This window comes from Micromys minutus, assembly GCF_963924665.1.
Source record: "Micromys minutus genome assembly, chromosome: 11".
In the NCBI taxonomy this organism is placed as follows: domain Eukaryota; kingdom Metazoa; phylum Chordata; class Mammalia; order Rodentia; family Muridae; genus Micromys; species Micromys minutus.
The window spans coordinates 44636594-44658419 of NC_137980.1; the positions used below are offsets into that span (position 1 = coordinate 44636594).

Sequence of the window (21826 nt, forward strand, 5' to 3'; positions counted from 1 at the left end):
CAGGCTCCTACTTCAGAGGCTCCGAATCATTGAAATCAAGACAGACCGAGACTCTGCATCCTGTAATGCAGGATTTCTGGGGTATCCTGCTATGAGGATTTTCCTAGTACAGGGAACAACTCCCTGAGACTCTAGAATCTCAACTGGCTTTCTTAATAGTCGTAAGTAATAAGCCTTAAGTATTCCCATCTACGGAGGACAGTGAGGATCAGAAGAGCCACTGGTGGACACTTGGCTTCCTAAATCCAGCCTTGTCCTGGAAAAAGAGAGATGTCCTGTACGAGTCCCTAATAGATGCCAGGTCATCCCGCCGTCCCATCGCTTCTACAGCCCTGCAAGGTAGGCCTCCCCGTTTGTTGTGCCCCGGAGAAGACAAACTGGAAGTGGGAAGGATGGGTGATTTAGTCGAAATTACCCAGCTTGGGGATGATGGATATTCAGACCCAGGCCTGACTTGAGTCCAGGGGACATTCTATGTCTGGGCACCTACTGCATGCCTGACACAGCTCCAGCACTGTGGCTAGATCCGGGGGGTTTTAACCAACAGGGAGGCACTCTGTGTAGCCATGGTGAGCGAGTTTCCAGGTCCGGGCTCTCGGGTCCCCTGGCGGCCAAGAGATGAGGCGCTGCGCGTGAACGTGGGCGGAGTGCGGAGGCTGCTGAGCGCGCGCGCCCTCGCACGCTTCCCCGGCACGCGGCTGGGCCGCCTACAGGCGGCGGCGTCCGAGGAACAGGCGCGGCGCCTGTGCGACGACTACGACGCAGCGGCGCGCGAGTTCTACTTCGATCGGCACCCGGGCTTCTTCCTGGGGCTGCTACACTTCTATCGCACCGGGCATCTGCACGTGCTGGACGAGCTGTGCGTCTTCGCCTTCGGCCAGGAGGCTGACTATTGGGGCCTAGGTGAGAACGCGCTGGCCACGTGCTGTCGCGCGCGCTACCTGGAGCGGCGTGTGGCGCGGCCTCGCGCCTGGGACGAGGACAGCGACGCGCCGAGCAGCGTGGACCCGTGTCCGGACGAGATCTCCGACGTGCAGCGGGAGCTGGCGCGCTACGGTGCGGCCCGCTGTGGTCGCCTGCGCCGTCGCCTCTGGCTCACCATGGAGAACCCCGGCTACTCGCTGCCCAGCAAGCTCTTCAGCTGCGTGTCCATCGGAGTGGTGCTCGCCTCCATCGCTGCCATGTGCATCCACAGCCTGCCGGAGTACCAGGCCCGGGAGGCGGCGGCGGCGGTGGCTGCAGTGGCCGCGGGTCGCAGCGCGGAGGACGTGCGCGATGACCCGGTGCTGCGCCGCCTGGAGTACTTCTGCATCGCCTGGTTCAGCTTCGAGGTGTCGTCGCGCCTGCTGCTGGCGCCCAGCACGCGCAACTTCTTCTGCCACCCGCTCAACCTCATCGACATCGTGTCGGTGTTGCCCTTCTATCTCACACTGCTGGCCGGCGTGGCGCTTGGGGACCGGCGCGGAGCCAGCGGGGAGGAGCTCGGCGACCTGGGCAAGGTGGTGCAAGTGTTTCGCCTCATGCGCATCTTCCGCGTGCTCAAGCTGGCGCGCCACTCCACGGGGCTGCGCTCTCTGGGCGCAACACTCAAGGTAGGACCCCTGAGGCCGGATTGGGGCACAGAGAGAATTAAATGTAGGGCATGGTGGGCTAACTGCTGCCGTATTTCTAGTATGGCCATATACATAGGTCCCCACGGACGGAGATGCCACACATTAGGCCAGGAATAAGGCTAGAGGCCATGTTCAAATTCGTTCTGTATAACCCCACAGCTCTCTCTGTAAGGAAGGCCTTAGAGGACCTGGCAATGAATCAGTTAAGAATACTAACTGATCTTCTAAAGGATCCAGGTTCTGTTTCTAACACCCACACGTCCACTCACAATCATCTGTGACTTCAGTTCCAAGCGATGCCCTCTTCTAGCTTCCACAGACACGGCACACACACATAGTGCCCAAATATAGATGTAGCCAAAACACCCTTACAATATCAATAAAAATAAATAAATAAATAAATAAACTACAAGAAGGGCCTAGTACAGTGGTTCTCATCTTTCCTAATGCTGCAGCCCTTTTATAGAGTGCCTCGTGTTTTGGCGACCCCCAACCATAAAATTACCTTCGTTGCTATATCATAATTGTAATTTTGCTACTGTTATGAATCATAACTACTTTGGGAGCTAGAGGTTTGGCAAAGGGGTCGTGACCCCACGGGATGAGAACCACTGGCTTGGAGCCATCTTTTCCCAGAAGAATAAAGAAAATGTTATCTATAAAAATAAATAAATACAGAAAACAAACCGGAGTGAATCCGGGGACTGGAGAGATAACGCAGTAGTTGGTTAAGCGTTGGCGAGAGGTAGCTCAGTGGTTAGTCTTTGCTGAAGACGCGAGTGAGTTTCGTTTCCAGCTCCCACATCAGATGGCTGACAGTCACTTCTGACTGCAGCTCTAGCAGACTCCAGCAGTTCTGTGGGCACCCAGATACACATGCATATAGCCACAAGCATACATGTGCATGTGATTTTAAACACATCTTTTAAAATTTAGAGGGAACCATTATTTTACACACACACACACACACACACACACACACAAAGAAAGAAAGAAAAGGAAAGGAAAGGGAGGAAGGAAAGAGAAAGGCTTTTGATGTACCTGTGAATATCGAATAAAACATAGTGCAAAGAAATGCAGTTCGGGACGTAGCCAGCTTCTCCTCTTCCTGCATCATTGGAAGGCACCGGTCACTCCACCTCACAATAGCATAGCGCTAACACTCACTGAGCGTTCCCTGCCTGTTTCACATCCATTATTAATTAGTCCTCAGGACGACTTCCTCCAAAAGATGCTATAATTTATTTTCTTCCCGTAAATGAAGATTCTGGGGTGGCTAGGCTGAGTTTTATGAGCTTGGTTGCACTTTATTGGCCACTGGCCCTGCCCAGGGGGTGAAATTAGCCTGGTTCCGGTAAAGAGACGACTCGAACAACTTCTACCTATGTCTGATGAGGGGACAGGGCGGACGTCGGCAGAGGGGATGCTGGAAAGAGATGTGCAATTAAATTCCTCACCCTAGAGAAGAGCCTTCTGCTCCCCAAGCCTTGCTACTGTGTAGAGAACCAGAGCTTGGTTGTCCTAGCGTTGCCTACAAGGAGAGAGAAGACCAATAACCAAGGGTGTCTGAATCAAAACAGGCACAGCATAGAGTGTGCAGTGGCAGGGAGGGGTGTTTGCTGTGGAAGTAATGTCCCAAACATCAACAACTTCCTCAACACTCACAAGTTTGCCAGGAAGGGGGAATCTCTGGCTCTAACCCCAGACCTACTTAATCGAGTTCTGGCTTTTTAAACAGACCCCTGCATAATTACAATTTAAGAGACCCTGCTGTAGACCAGGGGCTCTCAACATCGACAGCAAGCCTTATCTCCAGCCGGTATGCATGCACGCCAGCCTGTCCCCACTATGACAACCAAACATGTCTCCAAGCATTTCCAACTTTTCCTGGTGGGCAGGAGAAGCAGAATTTCCTTGAGAACTAGGCACCCGTGCACAAATATTCTTTAGGTGATCTAGGAAATTCCTATCTAATTCAAATTCATTTGTATTATGAAATATCAACCATGGTCCTCTTGGTTCTACAAGAGCATATAAAAAACATCGGAATCTGAATTAGCGTGGCCAAGCACGCACCATGTGCACAGAAATGACTCCCGTGATCAATCGTAGAGAGTTTTGTTGATTAATGTTGTTGGAAGGGTGTCCTTCAAGCCAGAATCTTGGCTCCAATTCCACCATTGGAATTGACCTTGGACGTTCCTTTACACTCCGCAAGCCTCGGTTTCTCCTAACACTAGATCTGTAAGTCCAGATATCTCTGACTTGGGTTCATACTTTATTTTTTCCAGCACAGCTACCGTGAGGTGGGCATCTTACTGCTGTACCTGGCTGTGGGTGTCTCAGTGTTCTCTGGTGTGGCCTACACAGCCGAAGAAAAAAACGTGGGCTTTGACACAATCCCTGCGTGCTGGTGGTGGGGTACCGTGAGTATGACCACGGTGGGCTACGGGGATGTGGTGCCCGAGACTGTGGCTGGCAAGCTGGCGGCCTCCGGCTGCATCCTTGGGGGCATCCTGGTGGTGGCCCTCCCCATCACCATCATCTTCAACAAGTTTTCCCACTTCTACCGGCGCCAGAAGGCACTGGAGGCCGCGGTGCGGAGCAGTGGCCAGCGGGAGTTTGAGGACTTGCTGAGTAGTGTCGACGGAGTATCAGATGTGTCCCTAGAAACATCCCGAGAGACTTCTCAGGAAGGGCGCTCTACAGACCTGGAGACCCAAGCCCCCTGTGAACCTGCAAAATCTCACAGTTATTAAGACCAGGGCTCTGCATTCCCTCCCCACAGCCTGGGAGTCAGCTAACGTAGAGCAGAATCCTCCCCTGCTTAGGTTCTGCATGAGAGCCATCCATCTGAGCAATCAGACATAGGGGCCACAGATCTTTCTCGAAAAGCCCAGGGCAGGAGAGTACTGCCCTACGTTCTGCAAGCACACGGAAAGGCCACCTCTGAAGTAGGTATGAACCAAGAGGAGGAAGAGGGCAGCCTCTATATGGGCCTTTAGCCCTGTGCTGGCGGATGATTATCCCCATTTCACAGATGAGGAAACTGAGGCTCAGCCAAATGCCACAGAGAAATCGGCTTTTAACGATAAGTCCCTGGAAGGAGCTGGGGTCTGAGTATTTGGAATTTGTAGGATCAATACCACAATCATCTACCACACCTACTGCCTAGGGATGACTTACAGAGGAACCCTGAATAGGAGACCCTTCTAGGACCCAGACCCACAATCTACACCTGCCATGGGAAGGTGGCCAACCCCCGTCCCCAGGACTAGATTCTAGCCAATCTGTCACAGTGTGTGACCCAGAGAGAAGATTTCTGAGAAGCCCTGGTTCATCTCTGAACTGTTGGTGCCATGCATGCTCCTGTCCTGCTTGGTTTTCTTCAACTTGACACAAGCTAAAGTTATCTGGGAAGGGGAACCCTCAACTGAGGGAACACCTCCATCAGAGCGCTTGTAGGCAAGCCTGTGGGACATTATCTTGATCAGTGATTAATATGGGCGGTCCCAGCCCACTGTGGGCGGCACCATTCCTAAGCAGGTGATCCTGGAGTATATAAGAAAGCAGACTGAACAAACCATGGGAGCAAGTCGGTAAGCAGTGTTCCTCCACGGTCTCTGCTTCAGCTCCTGCCTTGGCATCCCTCGATGAACTATGACCTCGGATATGTAAGCCAAATAAACCCTTTCCTCTCCAAGTTTTTGGTCATGGTCTTTATCACATAATATAAATCTGACTACCATGGGCCCCCATTCTAACCTGGGAAGTTTTCTATCACACAGAACTCTAACCCTACCTTGAATGAACACCTAGGCAAATGCTTGAGACTCCTGTCCCTTTTGACCAGGGCTGGCCTTCTCATCTTTGATGGAAGTAAATCTTTTATACTCTCCTGCCAAATCTTCTGTCCTTTTGGCTGAACAAGTTGTGAAGGGGTCCTGTCTCCCCCCCCACACACACACTTATATGCTGCGGCTAGATACCCCTTTCTATACCATCAGGGTCTCCCTGGGGCCCTATCTGTTCCATCACACTGAGCCTCACGTAGAAGACATCACCCTGGCTCATCCCAGTCAAGGTGAACATTTAGCATATATTGCCTAGACTCAGCAATTTCTACAGCCTGCTGGGTCCCATGCACTGGGAGGAAAGAGGAGAGAGATAGAGACCTTGCTCATGAAAGGGCATGAACAGCACTGAAAAGAAAACCCAGTGGGGTCGTCCACCCCCAGCCCTGCTTGGTTTGGGAACTTTTAACAAGCACATTGTGGTTCTTCACTTCCTCACTAACAGATCTTTATTGGGAGAGTCCTCAGCTGAGGCAGGTGCTTGGCATGGGTCTCTATCTGTGTAACACTTTCCGCCGATCCTCTGGAGAGAGAGGGACCCACTACGTTGCTACTCCAATGGCATACAACCTGCAGCGGACCTTTCTCACAAATCTACCCCCACACCGCGCTTAGAGTCTCGTTTGAAGGAGCAGAAAGTTTGAATGTTCACTAGGCTTGGCCAGAGGAGGGTGTGGGGAGCTCTCCAGTCTGTCCCTCACTGGGGCTTTCCATGTATCTTACAGACATGTTTCCTTCAGATGCATGCTCATTTTAGAGGTTTTTCAAAGCCTCAGGAGGAGGAATGTACTCTCAGCTTCCCATAGAGTCTCTCCCATCACCTCCCATACAGGCCGGCATGTTCCGCCCCCACCGTCCCCCTTCAGGTTCGCCTTGGCTGCTAGGCCTCTGGTTGCTTCTCAGGTTCAAAGGTTTTCATGGTAGAGAACACAAATGTCCCTATGCTGGCAAGAGAACTAACGGGGGAGACCGACTCAGATGTGATTGTGATGAACATTTGTGACAGTTAGCTCTACATAGGAGGAAACCCTGTAGCCTGAGGCCATCCAAGAGCGCTTTCCTGGGTGAGCAACTGTCTAACGTGCTCTAATAAGGATAAGCAGTAATTAGGCAAAAAAAAAAGAAAGAAAGAGAGAAAGAAAGAAAGAAAGAAAGAAAGAAAGAAAGAAAGAGAAACAAAGAAACAAAGAAACAGCGGAAAAAGTTTCCAGGGAAGAGTGTTCCAGAAAACACAACAGATGCCCAATGTCTCCCGATTACAGCAGAGATAGGAGCTAAGCCAAAGGGCCTCTCGGGAGCTCACCATACTCCTCATTTCTCCTGCATGTTCACCTCCTAACATCTGTGTCCAGCTGTGCTCCAATGCAGGACAGACTGAAGAGCTCCCCACACCCTCCTCTGGCCAAGCCTAGTGAACATACAAACTTTCTGCTCCTTCAAACAAGACTCTAAGCGTGGTGACAGGACAGATTTGTGAGAAACATCTGCTGCAGGTTGTATGACATCGGAGTAACAACGTAGTGGGTCACTCTCTCTCCAGAGGATCGGCCAAGCACCTGCCTCAGCTAGCCTGGAACTGGTTGCCAGGTTTGTTCTGAGAGACTGGGGAAGGTGGGTAATCAATAAAAAGGAGCCATTTATAATCCCCATCCTCAGAGGCTTTGTCTATGGCAGCACTAGCCAGAACAGTTTGCATATGACAAGAATCCAGCTGGAATTAACATCATCAGAAAGTATAACTCACCAAGCTTTGTGGCACAGACCTATAACCCCAGTGTCTAGGCAGGCTGAAAAAGATCTCAGAGTCAGCCTGGGCTACAGAAGGAATTCAAGGTTAGCCCGGGAACTTAGTGAGAGCCTGTTTCAAAATAAAGAGTGCTGAGATTGTAGTCTAGCGAGAGAGCCCTTGTCTAACATGCCTGAGACCCTGGATTCAGTTCCCAGCAACATGGAAAGGAAATCAGGTTAACTAGTCAAATAATGAAGACGGTGTGAGAACAAGGATGAGTCTTTGCAAACACTGGCAACTACCTTAACAAAAGAATCAGAATTGTGCTCATTTTCAGTGGTTCTGTGACAAATGACCACAAACTCAGTGGCTGAAGATAACAAATTTATTCTCACACAGTAATGGGAACCAAAATGTCCACAGTCGAGGTGTTAGCAGGGCCCTGCTTCTGGAAACTGTAAGAGGAGAGCCCCACTCACCTCCTCAGCCTCTGGCATCACATTTCCCACTGTCTATTAAATTTCCCCAAACCTTTCTTCTATAAAGAGACCTGTGATGGCATTTAGGGTCCGAGGGGACAATCCAAGATGATGTCATCTCAAGATCCTTTCCATTGCAATTGCAAAGACCCACATACTGAATAAGGTAACATTGGAGGCCACCATCCAGCACACTAAAGAAGAATAATCAAGTTCTCCAAGTCAAAGAAAAAAAAAAAAAAAAACAGACAAGGCATGAGGCAACAGAGCAACTAGGAGAATTCTGTGGACCTCAGTAGCAGCCCAGAATCCTTCCTTCTGTTTAGGGGACATTGCTTTCCAAACATTCATTACTAATTACCTTCCATGTGTGTGCAGTGTTGAGAAACCCAGGGTTGCAATGCAGCGGATACCTGTTATTTTTGTGTCTTCTTTAAGTGACAACACATGGCTGTGTCTTTGAATTACTAATTTTGTTCCATTTGCGACATTTGTAAACCCAGAATTCTGTCCTCCAAGAGAAAAGCAGATGACTCAGCCAAACCACCATCCTTCCTGGAGGGAAACTGGAGCTGAAAGCAAAATGATTCAGGAGAATAGGTCTGGGGATGCTTCCATGGGTAAGAGCACTTACTGCTCTTCCAGAGGACGCAAATTCGGTTCCCAGCACCCATGCTAAGCAGCTCACAAATACTTTTAACTCCAGCTCTGGGGAATCCAACACACACACACACACACACACACACACACACACACACACACATGCACGTTTCCAACAAGAAATTGTCGTATATAACCTAAGCACCGATTCTCTCTCCAAAGGGAAGACACCCTCAAACCACGTCTTGTCAGATGAATCCAGATCTTTGCTGGTAACAATTTCTCTCAATGGTTCCACTTATGCTACCTCAGTATTCTTGTAAAGAGCAAGTGAACTGTTCCAGTATGTTCTGTGGAACAGCAATGAAAGAGAAATAGTCATGAGGAAGACATCCCGGCTTTGTCCCATTGCTGTGGTGCGCAGAGGCTGCTGCTGGCACGGAGAATCGGTTCTATTTGCCACGTCACCTTTACCGTGTCTTTGGCTGGCACATCTGCTGGTTGAGATTCATTATTTGATAGGTTAGCCTGGCCCTTTATTCCTAGAGAACCTGAATCCTCGAAAGTGCTGGAAGCAAGAAGATGCCTCAGGGAATTCCCTGGTGTTACACGAACTCCTTGGTGCCTTCTGTGTAACAGTAATGATAGTTCCTTCTGACAGCATAGTTAATTTCCTAGGACAGCTCCCCAACTCCCTCTATACTTGCATTCCCGGGGATAAAGCCAGAAATGCCCAAGTGACAGACCCAAGTGTCCGACTCCAGGAAATCACTATTGTGTCCCTTAGCTGGCATTCTACCCACAGGCACCAAAACCTTGAAGCTTGCACAACTCAAGCCCTAGAAACGGGGTGGTGGGGGAACAACGGATCTGCAAGTGGGTCACTGCGCTTCATTAAAAGACAGGTACACAAGTCCCCAACTGTGAATACCTCATAAAACAGCACACTTCAAGGCTGCCTCATGAGTCATACTTGACTTTCTAGCTAGGTGGAGGACACAGTGCCCAGTTCACAATGGGCACCTTTGGTCACAAAATTACTTGATGTCCACAATTAGCCTGAAATCCATCCTCAAAGCCCAACAGCAAGGCAGGAACTAACAGCAGATCTTGCTGCATGGGAAGAGGATGTGCCTTTCACAAGGAGGTGGGTAACCCAGTGTGTATCGGTGAAATCCGTTCATTCTCATTCTCCCCCCCTCCCCGTTCTTCTTCCCTCTCTCCTCCTTTCTTCCTGTCTTCCTGGTGCGTGTGTGCATATGGATGTCATATATCTTCCTTGATTGCTTTCCACCTTGTATCCCGAGACAGGCCCAGTATCCTGACCTAGACATTCCTCCAAGCTAGGGCAAACACATGTGGGGTTCACTGGAGGCCATACTTAGTAGGATTTATGAGCAGAAACCACAAATGAGTCCAGCCTCGAATACTGTCTTCAGAAATCTTTTATTCCCTTCCTCTACAGAATGCCAATGGAGTTGAATTCTGTAAGGCCCAATTCATGTGGCTAGCATTTGGTCCAAGTTTCATTCACCAACTCATTAAGGTCAGGCAGATCCAGGAGCTAGCACAGAGAAGGCTAAATTCTTGGTGATTCCATCTCAAAATCAGAGATGGCCTCAAATCACATTTCTCCCACTGAATCAAACATCACACACACACACACACACACACACACACACACACACACACACACACACACACATACTTCTGCCAGTTCATGGTATCAATTAACAAGTGTTTACAATTATGTATGCCCTAGATTCTTTCCTGTCCAATTCAATTTTAGCTTTCCAGGCTAAATTCGTTCCACCTTCTAGTTAAGCAACCTTGAGCAAGAAGGAATCTGGGAGCTTTCATACACCGAGAAAGGTTGTGAACTCTTTGTGTCAGTTTTATGGGGCCTTGAGCTTCCCCCCACTCTTGGTGCGGCCATGCCTCTTGGTCAACATCAAACTCCATTAAGGTGGGAATTTGCAATTCGAGCTTAGCTCTATTTCAAGTAGCCAGAGACTCTTTACTGTAGAATAGAAATACTTTTCATCTTGTGCCCCCCCAACCAAAGAAACAAACAAGTAATCAAACAAACAAAAACAACCAAAATATCTGGGCTTGCTTAATTGACTTTCCTGACTACTTTAGGACCTTGTAAGCAGAATAATAGATATGTTCTTTTATAGTAAAGAATACCTTTTCTTTTCAAGAATGGAGTAGTGTCCATTATGAATATAAATAGTATCTATCCATTCATCCAACAACGGACATGTCTCACCTTATTCTGATATCAGAGATCAGCAGGCTTTTGTGTATAGTGAGACCCTGAACATACACGCAGACAACTGACAGAGCATTCACACAGAACTTTGACTTTCCACCCACCACTAACTACCCAGAAAACCAACTTCATTCATTCTTAGGGCGAACAGCCCGGGAAGCCAGCCTGCCACTGGCTAGACTTTGCAGACAACCAGCTTGTGGCTACTAGTGGCAATTCAAGAGGCTGAACTTTTGGTGCAACCAACATAACAAGGCTAGGGTTTGGTTAGTAGTGGGCTCCCATAATTTCTTCCATTCCCAATGAGGACCAATTAGCAGCACAAAGATGCCACTAGCTTGCCTAGAGCATCCCAGCCCACAGCCTGCAATCAAGATTGAAGCCTTCCATGTCTTTCCTCTGTAGAGTAAGGTTCCCACCCTTCCTTTCTGCCTTTGAGTCTCCACAAATTTAAGTGTGACAGAGTAAGCTCTCAATAGACAACTTTTTTTTTTAAAAAAAAAATTTTATTGGATATATTTTATTTACATTTCAAATTTTATCCCCTTTCCCAGTTTCCCATCCATAAGCCCCCTATGCCACACCCCCCCTTCAATGAACACCTTTTGCTTTTCTCATTTGGTCAGCCTTTGCTTTCTCCCACAACAGCTATCGATGATTTGTTTGCAGTGCTGTGTAGTACTCCAGTAGAATGACTTACGTCACTTATCCATTCAATTGCCACTGGGTATCTGGACCAAACCACCCGGAATGTACCCGACCTCTTCTGCTCTTAGAAGCTAAGCACGAATGTACCAGGTTAATTCTTCAAAGGAGACCACCTGGAAATACCAGTGTTACAGGTTTACAGCACAGGCCCATAATTCCAGCTACTCACGAGGCTGAGGCAAGTGGATTGCTAATTCAAGGCCTGCCTAGATACAGCTTAGATAACTTGGTGAGCCCTCAAAAGAGAGTGCTCAGGCTCAGCAGGAGAGTGCTTACTTAGCAGGCATGAGACCCTCGACTCAGCAGCAGAGATGATGATGATAAGCCATGTCATCCCTATGCAGGTACATCTTGTAGAAATATGTACACAGTTCCATCGAGGAATTACCCAGAGCAGCTGGGCCTCAGGTAGGCTCACCAGTATTAGAGAATTCAAGAATTCTGCTGTTCCCCATCTTGGCTACTGTCAACAGTTCCTCTGTTTGAACCGTGGTTGTGTAGCACCAGCAAATTTTTCTGACGGGAATCTCTCTCACATTCTCCCCCCCCCCCCCCCCCCCCCCCCGCTTCCCGTTTTGTTGACTTCTCTAGAGCACATTATCCTCTTCTGAAGCCGCCCATGGGTTTACATGCTGCCTAGACTTGCAATGGATATGGTTACAAATGAAAGCAGTCAGTGTGCTGTTCTGCACTAGTGACTCAAAACTCATGAGCACCTTACGCAGCCTCCGAGGGTGTTTTTTTGTTTGTTTGTTTGGTTGGTTGGTTGGTTTTTTTGTTTTGTTTTGTTTTGTTTTTCTGAAATGGAGGGCATCGCTTGGCAAAGCTCCCACAAGGAACTCTGAATTCCCACACAGTCCTCTCTTCTAAAGCTAACAGGAAGCACACAGAGCGCTTCATGCTTAGGTGCAGTAAGGTTCACTCTTGGTTACTTATGAATAATTTTTTTTAATGTTTGGACATTGTACAGAGGAACCAGCACACCCGTCCCTGCTTTAGACACTGCCATGGCTCCCACAGTGCTGCTCTAAAACACCTCCATGCATTCCCCAAACCACCCTAGTGGGCAGCTCTGTGGGCTCTGGGAGTACCACAGCCCCTGAAAGGAAGCTCCGATGCCTCAAAGGCTCTGCACTGTCTGTCACAAGCCAGCTGCTTCGAAAACGACAGCATGATTCCTCTCTGGTCAGACTGAGAGCCTGACCAATGGGAGTATTTGTCAACCCTGGCAAGAGTCTCAAAGGTACACCTACTGTTTCAGGGAGGGAACACGCTAGGCAGTAAAACACCACAGCTCCACTCCCAGAGAAGCGGAAGAGCACAGAACAACAGCATTAAATGCTGCAGGGCAGACTGACTTGCCCGTCCACACGCATCTGCCCCTTCCCTGCTACTGGTGAACTCATGACTAAAGAGAACCCAGGGTTACTCGGGCTGGGTAACTCCTGGATGAGGATGCTCTACCCAAAGGCATGGCCCTACAACTTCATCTTGATTGCTGGCCCAGGTCTGGCCTGGCTGTGTACAAAGATTCCAAAGTGGCCGTACATCAGGCTCCTAGCACAGCCTGTCTTTCCACCCCATTCTCTCCCTTCCTCCCCACCCTCTGCTGGCCTGGCTTCTGCACTTTTCACGATTCTCTTCCCTGATGCCTCGGCTGCATGGACACTTCCCTCAGTCTCTCCAGTGGTGCTTCTGGGCTAAGCTATTCCTCAGGCACATCCAGTCACTGACCCAGGAAGAAGCCTATAGCTCTCATTCGCTAAGCAGTGGCATTGTCAACAACCTTCTAAACACACAAGCCCAGGGTTTAGTGCTGTGTCCAGCTTTCATCAGAAAAACTCCTTACTGAGGCTGGCAGTGGTTAATGCAGAAACCTACAGCTGGTGGTAGTGTTGAGAGTAGAGGTGGAGTGCTTGGCCCCACGTGGGATGTGAGGACCCCTCCAAAGCTCAGGGGACATCGAAGGAGGCAAGGATGGGGAAGTGTGTGTGTATGGGGCAAATATATATATATATATATATATATATATATATATATATACACATGTAAACACACACACACATACACTCCAGTTCATTGTAATAGCATTGCCAACCTGCTCTGTCATCAAGTGTCAACGAGCTGACCTCTCTCCTGGCTCTGGATCCTGGAGTATACATTCAGTTTCACCAACAAGCCCAACAATGCTTAGCACTGACATGTATGGAAAACCTCATGTTAAAAAAAGGAACAGTCTGTGGTCTAAAGGACAGTTTATTTAACACAAGGGGGACAAGTGTTGGGGGAGAAATGAGGGGGGACAACTCGAACACAGAAGCACACAGGAAGTACCTCAAGTTAGAAACAAAGGGCAGCAGGAGAAGCTATGTCTCACACACACAGACAGCCGACCTCTATTACTCACATGCGAACCTTACAAAATAGCATTTCAAGTCAGCACTTAAGCCAGTGCTAATTAGTTTCTGTTACAAAAGATTAAAGCTACAAACTTCACATTTTTAAAAATTGTACATCAGCAACAGCATTTAAGATTCTTTTTTTCTTTCCAAGTTGGTCTGAGTGCAGGCTGGTGGAAGAGACCTCCTCCCAAATACAAAGAACATGGATTCCAAAGACAATACATGTAATCCTAATAAAAATACAAACACAGTGCTTAAAAAAAAACAAATTAGGGTGAGGAAGGTGAGGGGTGTGGTTTGAGCAGGAACAACTCCCCACAAAATAAAGAATGGTGACCTTTAGAGACCGAAAGAGGAAGCTGGGAAGGACAGTGGAGTAAGAATCAGTCTGTCACACCCTGCTGGCATGACCTTGAGGAAGAGTTCTTGGAGTGTCCGGTTCCTGGTCCTCTAAGGAAGAGTTGTGGGGTCTCTCAGAGCTACCAAGTTCTGGCAGAAAAGGGGGCCCGTTGTGCTTGCCCATTTCGTCTTTGAGTAAGAAAGCTTAGTCCTTTGAGATTTTCTGGGTATCTGTCTATTTCACTTAAGCTGGTCAATGTATTAGCACGAAAATGTTCATAGTATCCTGCTCTTAGTCTCTCTGAGCGTCTGCAGGGTCTACAGGCGTCATCTCTCATTGCTGAGGTTAGACAGGAGCATTGAGTTTTAAATGGTAAAATGAGTTTCTGCTCTATAGTGTAAGAGACTCAAGACTCAACTTCTGAGGCTTCAGATGGCTGAGCCTATTTATCCACACACCCAGCCTTTCTCATTCCCAGCCAGTCAAGTTCTTGTCCGATCTACTGGGGATTACAAAATCTTACATAATATAAAATCTCATATAAAATAAAACACATATAAAAAGGAAATAAAAATGGAAATGTGCTTCAAATTTATGAATGGGAGCAAAACTACAAGATTTTTAGAGACTATGAGGTTTTTGTTTGTAGAAAAGAAAATTTAGGTGTTGGCCTTGGCATCTTGGAAGCAGAGAGCCCAGCCAGAACTTACTGCAAGCCTCGGTCTCAAGTGCTCAAGCTCCGGGGAAGCAAAACTTCCTTGGACTTGGTCCTTAGGAAAGGATGCTTTGTTCCCCTGCCTGTCACTGAACAACACATATGCCTGGCCAGGAACCCAAAACTGGCTTCTGGCAAACAGCTGTTGAGCTGGACAGCCTCACCTGACTGTGGACCAAGCTGTGAGGTGCAGACATGTTTGCAACCACATAGACTCCAGATCTGGGTTCACCACTGCAGAATAGTCACAGGAGAAGCTATTTTCCTGCACTCCCATCTTGCTTCAGAAGGGAGCCATGGGTTTTTTCCTTCTGTCTAGCAAAGCCCGAAGAATTGTTCTTTGAAGAAGAACGTGCTTGAGGCTGGGCTATTAAGCAGCACAGCAAATGTTATGCATGCCCTGTGTTCTGGGTTTTTTAAAACTTTACACTTGGAACTTGACTGTTAATTTACCTGGTGTCTAACCTTTTAAAAAAAAAAATACCACTTAGACTTAAGTCTTCATGAGAAGCATGGTCACTTCATTCTAAGTATTTAGGATTTTCCTTTTTCTGTGACTGCTAGCCCCATAGGATGATGTCATGTATCAGATCCACAGTGTCGTGGGAAGAAATCTTTCAAACTCAATTTTATCATGTGAGAAATAACTTAGTAAGCCCAGGGGATTCCGACGAAACCTGTAGTACATCCCTGACACGTGCTACCCAGGAAATGTTAGCAGCCATTTATCATCCCAGCAAGATCTACAAACTGTCCTCCAGTTCTTTCTGTCACATAGCTGCTTTGCTGGCCAAGACCTGCAGACCAGCTGTCTCCTGCATTTTTTTAAAGCTTGCTTTAAATGCAAAGAACAGAATCTGGTCACAGAAGAGAACATCCCCTGCCTTTTTATCGACTCTCAGGTTAGGAAGCAAAAGCTAACAGAGTCGAATTTCAGTATCCTCAGGTACAACCCCATGGGGCTCCCATCAGAGGGATGAGATGAGAAGAAATAAAAGGGCAACTGCCTTCCCTGTTCCTTCGGACTGCATGGGCCAAAGGCGTGGGGATGACGCTGGAACTGTCTTTTGCAAAGCCTTCTACCCCGCTGTAGACCTTCCATGAGTCCCTGTCTGTATCTTGGACTAGAAGCCCACTAGTATGCTGAGACAAAATGGCAGGGCTCCTCCAGGGAGCCTTTCCACAGCAGCTCGGGTACCACAGAGGCAAGGTAAGAGCAAGGGTTCCTAGGCCAACCTCATGTACACTGAGCTTCATTCTCTTAGTGAAGAGGCTCTTGGTCCAGTGGCCCAGGACAAAGGCTCTGAATTCCAATCCCTGCTTTTAGTCTAACTTGATTTGTGATTTTGGCAGTCACCTCTCCTCTAAGCCTCGTTTTTCCACCGGGACAATACAAGGTCAGACCCACTGACTTCGACAGCCCCTTCCAGCTCTGCCATTCTGAGAGGGAGCCTGAGTCTGGAAATGGAAATGTGCTTCATGTTAAGTTATCCTTGCCAGAGCCTCCACAGTGAGTGGAAAAAATGAGCGGTCATGTATTTGAATATGGACCATGAAAGCAGCGCCCTTTACCCTGTATCTAAGAAATGAAGAGCAGATGCCAGGTGTGATTTTTCCCATAAACAGTGAGAGTCTCTGGACTGGATAGGGCCTGTTTGCTGGAGAGTTCTTGGTAGCCTGTCCTTTCACAGATGCATCTCCTCTTAAGGCACTGGGCAGTGTCTGGGGTGTGACTTTAGGCAGCTGGGAGGGTGGGGATGGGTGAAAGGCGTTGAGACAGTAAAGGCTACTTTGCAAAGAGGGTGCCAGGCTTCTCCTGGGAAAAGAGCAAACTCGAGTTCTCCAGGCTCTTTCCTGGCATCACCAACAGCTTCAGAGGCCAGCGGTGACCACACGAGGCTTGCTGCCACGGTGGCACAACCATCCCTAGACTAATTTTTCCATGCAGCCCTGTACCAGGTGAAGCTGACTCCTGGGATTTCCTGACCAGCTAAGAGTCTCCCAGTGTCCTCTGCTCTCTCGCTGCACAGTACCATAATCTCACAGGAAAGAGGCAAAGCGTTTGAAACTGTACCTGTACAGAGACACCACCACACGGAGTGGGGAATCTATTTATAATTTATATATATATATATATATGTATATATGAATATTTATAGATTTTTAAAAAGTCTTCCAGGGTGAGCAACCTAAAACCATTACTAGGAGGAAAACCAAAGAAACGATGTATAAAATTTCCCAGCTATCACTGAACTAGGAGTCTCTGCTCCTGGGGTCTAAAATTCTGAGTTGAAAGCACCAATACAAACCCTTCAAAATACACCTTGCCGGTGTAAATGCACACACCAGATGGCACAATGGCGTCAAGAGCCCTTCCCACTGGTGTACATTCCTGAGTTCACAAAGGTGCTGTGGAGAAATGACAGAGCATAAGTGCTGGCCAACAGACATGAGTCTAGCAACCCAGAAGCCACCAAAGGCTGGGCTGGTGTTATCAGAAGTTCTGTTGCCTCCTCTTCTTGGCTTCAATGGCATCCAGGATTGGCTGCCGCTTGGACCGGTATTTCTGCCGGATCTCTTCCATTTCCTGTTCCATCATGGGGTCGAGGGCCAAGAGCCGCTTCTGAAGGTCCTCCACAGTCCAGCTCTTAAGCTAGAAGAGAAGTGAGCACAGTCACCACAATGTCTGAGCTGAGAATCCCAGCCTTCTCCAGCATCCAGACGGAAAGTGGGCAGGAGGATACCGTGGTCAGTCAGAATCAAGGAGCAGTGGCAGCTAGCAAAAGCCAACTAATTCCGATGACCACGCATCCCTGAAAAACTGAAGTACATATTCACCACATACTCACTCCCTGCATGAAAACTAATGACTGACTCCTACTTCTTGCCCAGTTCATACAAGTCGGAGACAGTACCCGTGCCAGTGTCTGAAACTCACCTTAGTGGCCAGTATTCAGTGCAGGTGAACCTCCCCCACCCTCAGTGTCCCACACAGCCATACTAACCCCAAATAACATCCACTAGACTGAAACCAAACATTCTGTGTGGGTCATCTACATGTGACTCCTGAACATATGGGTATAACCTTTGACTGGCAAATCCCTGAAATTTCTGACTAATTTTATACACAGAGAGATATATAAATTAAAAATATGGCTAGTGCTGACATGCTGACATGGGAGCCAGACAGACTGACTCCTTTAATATTCTTAAGAAAGGACAGGAGTGTTCTGGTGTCCCATACTACGGGGTGCCCAAGCCAGGGCAGAACGACCAGATAACCTGCCTGGCATCTCCCCAAGAGCATGTGGCGGCATCAGAGTGTAAGCAGCAGGGTGGCTCCACAGCTCTGCAGGAAGGCAGGTTAGCACAGCACAGCCCTCTGCAAGAAATCAAGTTCCAAACAGGACTCTTAGATGCCAGGACACTGGCAAGTTACAGTCCCAGGCTGGAGTGGTGGCACATAGCTATAACCCCAACACTTGGGGGCACACAGCTGCAACCCCAGCACTCAGGGAAGTAAAAAGCAATTCACCAGTCCCCATAAGCTGTTTGTATCTACAGAAGGGGAGCAGTGAAGGCTCATCAGAAATACTGTATGAATTAAATGGAATCTGTGCCCCACGTGTGGTGTCGCTGATTTTATGAGGGCAGCCCTGGCTGGCAGAACTGTGAGTGAATGGTATTATGCACACTGGGTGGTGAGAGTCACTCTGTTGCTCCTAGGAAGTACAGGGCTCCTAGATCTCACAGGCTCACCCGAGTCTCACAAGGGATCCATTGTGCTCACGTTTACAAACCTATCATATCCCTCAGCCAGCCCCTTCCTGAGACCTCCACAGGGCCATGTTATAGAAGGTGGGTGAAGGGGTTTCTTTCCACTGCCTTCCTCAGGAGGCAGGGTGAGAAGGAATGCTACCACAGCCTCCCGAGAATGGTTTAGTGTGACCTGTCACCACAGGAATTTTCTTTGGCTGGTTCCAGGGAAGTTTTCCGAGAAGTGAAAAGGCCTACCAGTTTAAGACGAACAGTTCTTTGTAATGGGAGAACAGAAAAGACTTGAAAGTATGGGGAAATACTGGAAAGCTGAGCTGAAAAAAAAAAAAAAGTGTCTTTTTTCCAGGCTGTGGTTTTATACCACCTTAGAGATTGATGTTTTTGGCCCGGGGAAACTCTGAAGACTGGCACTCGCCTGTCTTCAGTGTTTTCAATTCCTCCTCCAAGAGAAAACACCCTAAACCCAATACTGAACGTTACAGGTAGCTAAGAACTTAATCCTTAGAGATCATTGTCTGTACTGGCTGTATAACCCTGAAGAAGTATCTTCCCTGTGGAGCCTTAGTCTCCTCTGAAGACAGACACTCTAGTTCCTCCCAGACTGGACTGTGAGAAAACTCAGGAGGCATGGGTGCCAAGAAACACTTAGCTCAGAACTTCCTACAGAGCATGTCTGACAGACAGTGAGTCCTGATTCAAGAACTGCTGGGGATCACTGTTAGCATTTGTCTAAGCTTCACCCCAGTTACCTGGCAATGGCCAGGTATGCCTGACTCACTATAAAAGGGGCTGCTTGTCCCCACCACTCTCTCCTGCTCTTGACTTCTTGCTCCTGCTCTGTCCCCTTGCTCCTTCCTCTATCATCTCCCCCACTCCATGTGCTCATGGCCTCTACTTCTCTTTTATCTATCTATCTATCTATCTATCTATCTATCTATCTATCTATCTATCTACCTACCTACCTACCTACCTACCTACCTACCTATCTATCTATCTATGCCTTTTTCTACCTCTATTACCCTCTCAACTCCCCTCCCTGGGGGGAAGGGATGCCTCAGCATGGGCCCTCAGAGACACCCCCTTCCACCATAGCTGACTATACATTCACCAAACTATATTTCTCCTCTCTATCTTTCTATAAACACAACAATCACAGCCTTTGTTTTTGATACCCTGGGGAAGTCTGATAATCTCCTATAATAAGCTGTTAGTGAACCTACTGGTTTAAGTGGGTCACACAATGAAGAAACAACACAGCATCTATCTCACTCATCTGTGCCAATATTACCAAAAACCCGGTAGTTTCCACAAGGTCCCATAACTCGCTGTTGTTTAACAGAATGTTTCATCCACCCATCACGAAATATTTACTGAACTGGGACTACAGGTCAATCAATCACTATTGACAATTCACAAGACACTTAAGTGAAACAAAACAACAGAAGCCATGGCCCTGGTGAAGTTTATGTTCTGGTGAGGTGACACAGCAATGGGAACTGCACTGGCTTCCCGAAATGCTCTGTGGCTGCGGGCAAGTCCTTCTCCCCTGAAGGCCTCCATCTCCACTGTAAGAGAAGTTCTTAGACAACCTCACATGCTCGGGTGTCTCCACGGACACAGCGTCAGAATCACTTATCAAAATAACGGTTCTGAGCAGCAGCCTAAAGCTACCTTATCAGACCCCATGGCAAATCCAGCGTCTTAGAGACGCTGCTCAAGTATTCCTTATGTATCATCCAAGTGTTGTGCATGACTCTTCATGTGCCTTTCCATTCAGCTGTTAACAAAAGCCTCAGTCGCTGCTTGGTCTAAAGCTTCTTACAGGCTCTTAGTTTCTAAGCAGCTCTGCTGTCCTTGATTCTAACCTGGACTAACAGACATTCCTGTTTTAATTCTGTCTACTAAACCTAAATAACAATTGCCCTTAGTCCTCTGGGGTGTTCTATGCCTGCTCCATTAGGACACAGCCAGTAGGGCATGGCTCAGGATTTGATCACACATCCAGATATAGATTTTTCTGACAAATAGGCTCAGACAATGGTTTAATGGCGCCAGGTATAGCATTTCACCTTTCCAGTCCTTGGTGACATAAATACATTTCAAATAGCTATCTTGCAGTAAAAATATCTGTACAGCTTTGCTACAACCAGCATCCAAAGGATCAGATTCTCAAACGAGCAACACAGGAAGTCTAAGTGGTTTTCACCAGCCAGGAGGAACTCTACATGAGCATCCCTCTAGGTTTACATATGCACTCTATGCGTTGACTTCCACCCATCTGAGTTGCTGAACTCCAGGATGATCTAGCTCCAATCCTCCTGCCTTCGACCTCCCTGGTATGTTACAGGAGCTTGCAGGAAGGAGGGAGCTAAGCGTTCTACCCCACCTGCCCCTTCCTTTCCCTTATAGTTAGTTCTCCACAGCCAAGGCTCAGCAGTTCTGTGGAGCTCATCTCTGGTGTACTGCTGTGACTCTGATGAGTGTTTGTTTCTGCCTGCAATCCCCTAGTCCACACCACCACCACCCTACAGCAAAGGCACACCTGATTACCACAGTAATCAGGTCTTACTAGCTTTAAATCCAATTCCCTGACAAAGGCCCCACTGCCCACTCCAGCTTCCTCCTTAAACCTCCACTACTGCTTGGTCACTTCACTTGGGAGCCTTCCAACAGTCACAGGCCTTTGTCTCCGTGGCTGGTGCTCAGCTCACCCGCATCCTTCAGGTTTCCTCTCAGATGCTCACTCCTCAGATGTCACTAAACTATTCTGACCAGATTATCCAGAGGGACTACAGCCACCACTTAATTTTAATCACAGTTCAATCAACTTCAATCAGAAGGGAAATATAAATGATTAAATGACTACATTAATTTTATAATGAATCTGTTGAAGTACATAAAACTTAAGCCATTCAGCTACTTCTGCCAGGACAGAAAGGATACTTTTGTAAATTCCCATTTTTCTACATCTTGTGAGCAGGCAGAGGCTACAGCATGAATTCTCGGGAAATTCATCTGCTCATCAAAGTGTGTCTTGTATTTTTACTCTCTTCACTCGTTTCTCCTTCTAGGATGAAAGTCCTAGAAGGGAATGGAATGGCCTCGCCTCATCCACTCTGCTAAACCTTGAATGGCTGGAGGGATGACTAAATGAACGATTCTTCATTGCTGCTGATAGCTTCCAGCAATCAAATCATCGACCATGTGATCCAGCAACCTCTCTGCAACGCCACCAGCCAACCTTCCACCATGCGAGCCTTTATGCAGGGGACGATGGGGCAAACCTCGTGCAAGCTGTAACATCCTCTAAGACAAGCCAGCCCAATGAACGTTT

At 47.9% G+C, this 21826-nt stretch overlaps 2 protein-coding genes across 2 annotated transcripts in view; one reads left to right on the forward strand and one right to left on the reverse strand.

The window, feature by feature from the left end:
• Nucleotides 1-566: 566 nt before the first annotated feature.
• KCNS1 (potassium voltage-gated channel modifier subfamily S member 1) lies at nucleotides 567-4372 on the forward strand (the record flags this gene model as incomplete). The annotated part of the gene is made up of 2 exons (XM_080924826.1): nucleotides 567-1592; nucleotides 3905-4372. The coding sequence occupies 2 exons, from the start codon at nucleotides 567-569 to the stop codon at nucleotides 4370-4372; spliced, it is 1494 nt and encodes a 497-aa protein (XP_080780952.1).
• A 12584-nt stretch (nucleotides 4373-16956) lies between these two features.
• The window catches only part of STK4 (serine/threonine kinase 4), a 70592-nt gene continuing 65722 nt past the window's right edge, over nucleotides 16957-21826 (reverse strand). The window contains exon 11 of the mRNA XM_080925145.1: nucleotides 16957-17368. Coding sequence (XP_080781271.1) covers nucleotides 17210-17368 — 159 coding nt within the window. The 3' untranslated portion in view covers nucleotides 16957-17209. The remainder of the gene's footprint in view (nucleotides 17369-21826) is intronic.